Below are 9,646 nucleotides of genomic sequence, written 5' to 3'. Positions count from 1 at the left end.
AACAAGGATTACTTCTTAACACCCTTGCGATAAAGATAACATTCTCGCAAGAAGTCATATATGCGTTCTTACTCTCTTATTCATACTCGTGATACCTAGGGCTAGCGATTTCCCTAAAAATTGATATTCCTGATCAGCCGAGCTGAACATCCCGTTCGGTGGAAATCGGCGTAACAAGTGAGCCTCTTCATTACTGTCATTAGTAAGCAGTAAGCAAATTATGCGATTACTTGTTATGCAAAGTGGGCCATCTCTCCTGGCTCTGTATCCCTGGGAACTTGCGTTCATCACGTCATTGTGTACCACAATTGTTATATACCGCTACGTCTATCATTTTTTTTCCTCCTTTTTCATGCATTTCTTCTATTTTCTTACTTTTACTGATCATAATTACTTACGTTAGAATAGATATTTAGATATTTGAAAATAATAAAATATAATGTAAGTAATTATATACCTATGTTATAAATATAATTACTTATAATATATAGGTATAATTACTTAAATTATATTTTATTATTTTCAAATATCTTCTTCCATCAAATTTTCACCGTTACTCCAAGATGGATTGTTACTCTCGTGATCGTTGACACATCATCGACTTTTATGCTTAGATTAAATTATACTTTTTTAAATGTTTTGTTTTTACAAAGAATTATGATACGTGACATGTCAGTTTTTGCAAGACTCATCTATTGAATGGTATTTTTTTTTATTCTTTGTTAATTAATATTAATATAAATTTTATATGTAATTAATTCTTTTCTTTATCAAATATACTGTCAAGCAAGTAATCGAGGAAAAATCTGCACCTACGGGAAAAGACGTAAGACTTTTGACGCAGTCTGTATATCCAATTTGTAATCTTACGGTCTTACGGGATATTTACCTAGAACATGATAAATACGGTTTCAGTCTCAGCCTCCGTCTTCTTCTCCCGTTTTCTCTCTTCCTCTCTTTCTCTCTCCTCTTCCTTTCTTTTCTCCTTTCTCTTATCTCCCTCGACGGGAACTCTCCGCGTGATTGAACGGTGTACGTCCGTACAGGCGCGTGGCCCTGGGCTACGCCAACGCTTGCCACGTACACATATATCCGATGTGCAATCAGAGAAATCGGTCCCCTCCCCTCCTTTTCTGCTGGAGAGTAATGGTGCGTTTTAGGCGGCGCAATTAAGCCGCGGCGAGATTTTTCCGCGCGTACTAACGTCGTTACTCCAGGTATCCCAATCCGTAAATCATAAGCGGGTAGCACAATGGGCACCGCTGGAGAACGCCTGTGTCACGTCTAAATTACCCCCGTGTGTACCGGCCATTATTTAGTCGCCGCGCGTGCTTCCGCGAAATCCAGAAAAGTTGCTTTTCCTCACAACCCCAATTATCTCGATGCACTTGCATTGAGAAAAATTTTTGGTTGACCAATCAAAATTTTTTGATTAAATCTATTATAATTCTAGTTGAGATAACCAGATGTCTGATTGTGATGACCGAAATTCTGATTGATATCTGCAAATTCTTATTGGTTTGTTTATTTTCAACTAGAAATTTGTCTCACTGTGTTCTTAGTTTTTTGAAAGCGACTCCCAAGAAGCATCAATTAGGATCGTTCTAGTTGAATTCTGTTAAATTAAATGAATTATTGTATAGAAATTTAATGTTGCCTAATTTATTATCGAAAGTTAATAATTAATTACTTATTTGAAGTACTAAAAGTATTAAATAATATTACTTTTAATATTAAAAATAAGTAATTAATTACTGTCTTTTAGCATTATAGATTTCTGTGAGGATAAGAAAGTTTAAAAAGTGAATTTTTTCCTCGACAGATTCAAGCGGGATTAAGTTAACTTTTGTTAGCAAAACCATCGAAGAAATTTACAATATTAAATTTAACTTTTAGTTCCCGTAGCATCAAATTCAACTTTTTATTCTCAAATTTATCTGAGGAATAAATTTACAATAAACGCAATTATTACGTACTTACAATTGACTTACATTTAGAAACACAAAATAAATAACAATGCAATAAAATGAATAATATCAGTAGATTTTTGCTTTAAATGATGTTCCTCTATCGATTTGCGCACTTCATTTTTGTTCCAACCAATTTCGCAACAGAAATCTGCAAAAGAAAGATTGTAGGAGCAACGATTCGTCGGTTAAAAGTAAATATGTATATATCCTATATTCTATGGCGAATACGGACAAGTTCTAAATCACTTTACGGCGTCTCGCGGGCACCAGTAATATTCTATTAAAATTATGGCCCTAGTTTACCTTCCGTTTGGACCGATTTAAACCATCATAAACGAGTCGCGAGAGGCGGGTTGTAAATTTAGCAGAATAATCGCGCCACTGACCCAACTACGCTCGCGCGACGTTACGGTTCGCGAGGTAGCAATAAAAGCTAAAAAAAAAAAGTTAATAAAAATAGAAAAACTTGAAGTTAGAGCGACGCATCGGTGCGACGACGGTTGTCTTTATGACTGCCCGACGACATACACGACTGAAGTTTCACATCGCATTTTTCTGCGCGTTCGCAGGCTCGCCGCCTCTCACCGGATCGGGCATCGTCAGGATCGTCGTCCTCGACGTGAACGATCACAGTCCCGAGTTTGCTCGGCAGGACTACAAGGCCACCGTGGTGGAGAACGCACCCGCTGGAACTTGGGTCATCAAGCCGCATGCGACAGACAAGGATGAAGGATTCAATGCGAAAATAAGGTAGGTACTCCTCGCTGATGTTGCATAATTATGATTAAAAATGTACTCCATTTTAGGAAGGACATGTACGATCTTGAAAGAAAGTTTATTGTGTAATTCTACTTTTCTTACAGTAGAAAAAGATTTACCTCTTTATTTTTATTATTTATATTATTCAGATATATTCTACAATTCTCTCTCTCTCTCTCTCTCTCTCTCACTCTCTCTCTCTATATCGCACTTTTAGCTTTAATTAGAGTTTAAGTTAATAGTTACTAAGGGGAATTTAATAATTTTAAATAAGCAATTTATAGATTCTATTTTTTTTACGCAAAATTTTGCGACAAAGAGCTAAATCTATATAGGAACTTTTTAAAAATATATTTATTTTAAAAGAATCCAAAACAATCGTAGCAAAATAATAGTTTGTACTGATAAAATATGCTCGATTTAATTTTATTGCGTGATAATATACTTTAAATAATTTGTTTAAAATAGCTACAACCTACTTGGAGACAAAGCGGAGCGATTTTCCGCAGATCCTGACACGGGCGAGGTGTTTACCACGGTACCGTTGGATCGCGAGCAGACTGCTGTGTATTATTTGACTCTTGTGGCCAGAGACTCAAGCCCGACAGAACCGCGTGCCTCTGCCGTCAATCTGACGATTTATGTAACGGATGTGAACGACAATGCGCCTCGCTTTTCCAGTCCCCGATATACAGCCTATGTTCCAAACGCGACTAAACCAGGTATAACGAGATTGGCGGTTCTAGGAAAATTCAGAAAAATTTCTTTCCTTCGAGAGATTCAAGAAATTAGGTTGATTTTTTTTAGCAAAAAATTGTTGAGGAAGTTTGCAAGTATATCAAATTTAACTTTCAATTTCTAAATTATCTGAGAATGAGTGGAGCAAATTTACAACAACTAGTTACAATTGCTGATTATTGAAAGAAAGAATCATCAAAAGAGCGGTTTTGCTGTTCATCAATTAGCTCAACCGCAAGCCCGAATGTTGATGTCGACTTTTTTTTAAAGGTGACTTTGTCTTCGGCGCGAAAGCAAACGATGATGATGACGGTGAAAATTCGCGGATTGTCTATCGACTGCATGGCAAGGACGCCAATTGGTTTACCATCGACCTCAACAATGGCGTGATTCGTGCTACTCAAGAACTGATCGACGACCAGACTACCTATCAGCTACAAATACTGGCGTCGGACTGCGGTGCCGAGCCTCAGCACGTCACAGCCGATCTGGTGATCCACTTGTGGGAGCGGCAGCTGTTTCCCAGCTTTCGATCCAGCGTCAGTACGAGGTTCACGCTATCTGAGGATGTGTCCGAGAGCAAAGTGATCACCAAGCTGAGCGCTACCACACCGAAGAGCGGACCAGCGAGTAACTTGATCTATGATATAGCCGGCGGAAATGTAGGAGATGCTTTGAGAATCGATCCTCACACCGGAGAGGTAAATGAGATCGGACATTTCAATTTTACATATTTAGTTCTTTGTCTCCATCTTTTCATATGGAATTTCAATTTTTATTTTAAAAATAATTTTCATTAGTGTTTAATATATTACACATTATTCTATTATTACAATCTTCTTCTTTAGGTCGTGGTTGCCTCTGGGTTTGATTATGAAACGGCTCCACACTATGAGGCCTGGATTGAAGTATCCGATTCGGATACACCCCCGCTGCGTAGCGTTCTCCAACTTCTAGTGAATGTCACGGACGCCAATGATAATGCACCGATTATGGAGGCAGCCATTTACAACGCGACCGTGATGGAGGAGGAATATCCGCCGTTATTTGTCATCAAAGTGTCAGCGAGGGATCGCGATTCCGATGAAAACGGACAAGTCACTTATCATCTAGTCGACGACTTCTCCGGGTCCTTTATCATTGACAGTAGAACCGGGCAGATTGAGACCAACGAGAAATTGGATCGCGAAGAGGTGCGGATACTGTAGCCAATTACAGTAATAATATCCAATTAATTGATTACAATATTTAAAGCCAGTTGTAATTATCTCGTACCTGTCCATCTAAGGATCCTGAAAATATCACACATGTTTAATAATGTCATTCAATTATATTTATATTGGAATACCTTCAGATTGCGTCTTACGAGCTCATCGTGGAAGCCAGAGATCAAGGTCATCCCCGATTAACCGGCACCGCCATGGTGCTCGTTACCGTTCTGGATAAGAACGACAATCCGCCGCATTTCACGCGACTGTTCAGCGTCAACGTGACGGAAAACGCGGAAATTGGCACGTTCGTTATACGCATCACCAGCAGTGATCCGGACATTGGTCAGAATGCGAACGTCAGTTACAGCTTCACCGAAAATCCAGGAATGAAGTTTTCCATCGATGCCCTAAGCGGAAATGTGACTGTGGCTGGACAGCTCGACAGAGAGGAGCAGGATGAGTATCTACTAAAGGTACAATATTTAGTTTTAATTCACTATTGTGTGTAATTGACGTAGATTTGTGGCGCCATATTTTCATAAAATCAAAAGAATTGCGACCAAAAGTAATGCGAAAATTTAAAGAAATTATTTATTGTTAGAAATTTAAAGAGAGAGTCAAACGTTTTTTAAAGTTTATACACATTTAGATTTGAGGAAAGGAAGGCATTTATGTTATAACTTTATATTTTCTATTTCCAATTCCTAATATTATTTTTCATAACTTCGTTATAGGTCGCAGCAGGGGATGGAGCATGGCGAGCAGAGACCGCCTTGACGATCACTATTCAGGATCAAAATGACAATGCACCCGAGTTTGATGGAGATACCTATCATTTCCTTTTCCCCGAGCTTCAGCCACAAGTGATGCATGTTGGCACGGTCGCGGCTACTGATCGTGATAAACAGGGACCGAATTCCGTTATATCTTACAGCTTACTGCAACCGTCCAATCTCTTCACCGTTGACCCAGCTACCGGTGATGTCTTCAGCAAGCGTACCCTACGCTACAAACACACTCATCGGTCGTCCTCACCGGAGAATCTGTACTCGCTGACAGTGATCGCCACCGATAATGGCAAACCACCAATGTCCTCGAGGGCAGTGGTGCACGTGAGTGTGGTAGATGCCAACAACAACGCTCCTCGTTTCGAGCAGAGATCCTATCTGTCAGCGGTACCGGAGAATTGTGAAGCAGGCAAGCGCATTATTCAACTGATTGCCCATGACGACGCTGATTTTGGCGTAAACGCAGAGGTCAGTTATTCCCTGAAGAATATGAACGAAACCGATGTTCTGTTCGCCATTGAGGAGCAATCCGGCTGGATTTACGTGCGCAAGAGTCTCAACGGCATTCCCATCGGCACGACGTTCCTGCTAAAAGCGCGCGTCACCGATAAAGGCGTACCACCGCAGAAAGATGAAATTGTTCTGACCCTTATAATCTCCGGCGAGAACAAACATACGCCTGCCTTCGTCGCCGACAATTACCAGGTCAGAGTGCCGGAAAGCGAGGTGATCAATGCCACGCTTCAGACGGTTTACGCCTACGACAACGACAGTGGGCCCAACGGCATGATCCGCTACACAATTTCGTCAGGAAACGAGAAGAATCAGTTTTACGTACATCCTGTCACTGGCGTGGTCACTCGACTCGAGCCTTTTGATTACGATCAAGTACAGGAATATCGATTGAACATCACCGCCACGGATATGGGATTCGAGCCGAAGCAAGTAGTAGCGATCCTAACTATCCATGTCACCGACATCAACGACAATCCTCCGACCTTCAATCAAAGCATATATGAAGCCTTTTTACCGGAAAATTCGCCGCCCGATAGTTTCGTTTATAAGGTATGTTTCATCGTGGAATTTTTTATTCTGGTTTATGTTTCTTGGCATCTTTCATTTTCAGCCGACTAGCTAGCTAGATAAATTATTCAAATCTTGAGCTCAAAACAAATACGAAGAAATCATTATAAATTTGCTATATTTCAAGTATCCTTATTTCTTAAATAAATCAATTGATGATCTTTGAAACCAAAACGAAAACAATATGCTTGGATATGACATACTTAAATTCTGTTCAACCTAATTCGATTACTTATAAAATTTTATAAAAATGAATATATTGTAAAAAAATTTTTCAACAAAATGCATTAAGAAATTTAACGATGTCAAGCAAATGTATATATTTTTATTAATAAAAAAGTTATAAGCGCGTTGTGGGAAAAGGAAGTCAAGTGTGCTATAGTGTTGCAATTTTTTATATTTTGTCACAAAATTCCAGGTGGTCGCTCGGGACATCGACTCACCCAAGTATGCCATAGTGCAGTATGAAATCCTAGGTGGTACCGGCAAGGACTACTTCCGCATCCGCGGTAATACCGGCGTGATCACGTCAGATGCTACCTTCGATTACGAAGAGGCGAATGAGTATACTCTCGACATCGTCGCGGCCAATCCAGATTCAAACCCGCAAATGGTCGGCTTTACAACTGTGGTGGTTCACATTACCGGCGTGAACGAGTACTATCCTCATTTTATTCAACCTGTGTTTCACATGGATGTCTCGGAGAGCGCCGAAGTGGGCACGTCGGTTGGCACGGTTCAGGCGACCGATCAGGACTCGGGCGAGGATGGCCGTGTGTACTATCTTTTCGTGGGCTCGTCCAACGACCGCGGCTTCTCGATTGGTTCGGACACTGGCATCGTTCGGGTATCGCGCCAGCTTGATCGCGAGACGCAGAATCGGGTGGTGCTGACAGTGATGGCAAAGAACGGCGGTGGTATACGTGGCAATGACACTGATGAAGCGCAGGTAATCATTTCCATTCAGGATGGCAATGATCCGCCAGAATTTCTGCAGAACAATTATGATATCAACGTGTCGGAAAACGCTACCAACGGCACCCGCGTGATCATTGTCCGCGCAATCGACAAGGACATCAAGCCGCAGAACAATCAATTCTCGTATTCCATTATCAGTGGCAATCTCGGTGAAGCCTTCAAAGTCGATCCACAGAGCGGTGACATCGAGACGGCGAAGCTATTGGATCGCGAAACCGTGTCCTCGTACGATCTGACGATCGGCGCGATTGATACCGGTTCACCGCCGCAAACCGGCACCGCAATGGTGCACATCGAGCTGCAAGATGTAAATGACAACGGCCCAGTCTTTGATCCTCCAGAAGTAATCGGTTACATCAGCGAGAACGAACCAGTAGGTACTAGCATCATGACCTTGAGCGCGACTGATCCTGATCTACCACCCAATGGCGCGCCGTTCACCTATAAATTGATCGAAGGAAGACAGAGCGATATGGTGATCCTGGACAAGCATTCGGGTATACTGAGAACCACCAGAAGACTTGATAGAGAAACGATGCCGCAGTTGGATCTCATGGTTGGTATTGTATTTAACCGTAATAAAAGTGATTTTAATTGTACCACCTTGTTACATTATTTTTTATCGCAGAGAAGCGATAAAGCAGTTAGTTTTCTAAGAAAATTTTTAGATCTCCGCAGGTATACGTGTACACATAGATTACACTACTTTCTGCAAATTTTTATATATAATTCCTAATATAATTTCTATATGTTAATTGATAAAAATCGAGATTCTAGATATAAATAGAGATTCCAAATTTCCATAGTTTTTAATATTTCAAAAGATTTTAAATGTAAAAATAGCGATTATTTTGATTTCATGTTTAAGAAACTTGGTAATAGTTTTTTCTTCAACCTAAATCAATCTATAAAATAAATAAAATTTTTCAACAGGGCTTTGAAAATACTAGGATTGCTAAGAAAATGCATGTCTGATTAAACAACAAAACAGAAAATTTCTATTTTGATTTATATAAATAGTGTTTAAGAGAAGTTAATGAAATATATTTTTGTGTATATAGATTGAAGTGGAGGATTCGGGTATACCCCGAATGAAGAGCGAGCATCATATTCTTGTAATCGTCACCGATCAGAACGACAGTCCATCCACGCCAAGATCGGTGCACGTGATGGTGCACTCATTCAATGGCAAAACACCACTGGGAAAGATCGCTGATGTGCATCCCAATGATCCGGATATCACCGGGGCTTTCACGTGCAAAATTATTCAAGGCGCGAGTTCGCGTGTACTCACCATTCCCACTGCCTGCGATCTGCACACCAACAAAATTACATCAGGCACGTTATACATCAATCGCGAAATGTCAGATTTCTCGAGATTTACAACAAATTTTTTTTCTACTACTTATTTGGAGTATTAAAAACTGTTGTTTTTAATGTTAAAAATAATAAATTTTCAATATTAAATTGGATATTTGTAAAAATAATGTATATTTATATTTTTTTTAAAGTGACGTATTAGCTTTTCGTTAAGCATCTCATAATGTTACGTCTCGATTGAGGTTCAGATACATTTTATCATTGATATCTATAAATATTAATTTATTCTAAGTAAAATATTACGTAGGAAAGACTTTTTAACTAACAACTTGATTGTCTGGGTATACAGAAGTAGGATATTCTTTGAGCGTCTCCGGCAACGATGGACGACATCCGGATGTGGTCTCCAAGGTCACCGTCGATTTCCTGATCTTCTCAAACGCCACTATCGAGAACAGCGTGACCCTGCAAATTTCCAAATTGACCGCTAATGATTTTCTTAGCCGATACTATCGGGCTCTCTTGGATCTTTTGCAGCAGAAGATGAATGTCGGCGAAACACTCACCATTTTCAGCATCGGTGAAAACGGACCGGATCTGAACGTTCACTTGGCAGTGGAATCTCCGCAAGGTAAGTTAAAATATGTGTATTATTGGATATCAAACTGATATATTTATGTGTCATTATTCCAAGTAACATTGATTATCGCGATAAAAATGATGCTATCTTAACAACGAGTGAAACGTTGAAGATTTTGTTGAACTCCGCGTTAATTTGATGTTAATGTAGCATTGCACA

The 9,646-nt window shown here is 39.9% G+C and overlaps 1 protein-coding gene across 1 annotated transcript in view; it reads left to right on the top strand.

Moving 5' to 3' along the window:
* LOC108755641 (cadherin-related tumor suppressor) overlaps positions 1 to 9,646 on the top strand; it is a 108,669-nt gene that overhangs the window by 92,959 nt on the left and 6,064 nt on the right. The window contains exons 8-16 of the mRNA XM_018498756.1: positions 2,540 to 2,720; positions 3,198 to 3,451; positions 3,738 to 4,168; positions 4,316 to 4,660; positions 4,822 to 5,151; positions 5,413 to 6,531; positions 6,968 to 8,083; positions 8,589 to 8,865; positions 9,197 to 9,478. Of these exons, the coding sequence (XP_018354258.1) occupies positions 2,540 to 2,720; positions 3,198 to 3,451; positions 3,738 to 4,168; positions 4,316 to 4,660; positions 4,822 to 5,151; positions 5,413 to 6,531; positions 6,968 to 8,083; positions 8,589 to 8,865; positions 9,197 to 9,478 (4,335 nt within the window). The remainder of the gene's footprint in view (positions 1 to 2,539; positions 2,721 to 3,197; positions 3,452 to 3,737; positions 4,169 to 4,315; positions 4,661 to 4,821; positions 5,152 to 5,412; positions 6,532 to 6,967; positions 8,084 to 8,588; positions 8,866 to 9,196; positions 9,479 to 9,646) is intronic.

Source organism: Trachymyrmex septentrionalis, unplaced genomic scaffold, assembly GCF_001594115.1.
Source record: "Trachymyrmex septentrionalis isolate Tsep2-gDNA-1 unplaced genomic scaffold, Tsep1.0 scaffold9, whole genome shotgun sequence".
In the NCBI taxonomy this organism is placed as follows: Eukaryota; Metazoa; Arthropoda; class Insecta; order Hymenoptera; family Formicidae; genus Trachymyrmex; species Trachymyrmex septentrionalis.
This window is presented reverse-complemented; position numbering and strand designations above follow the sequence as displayed.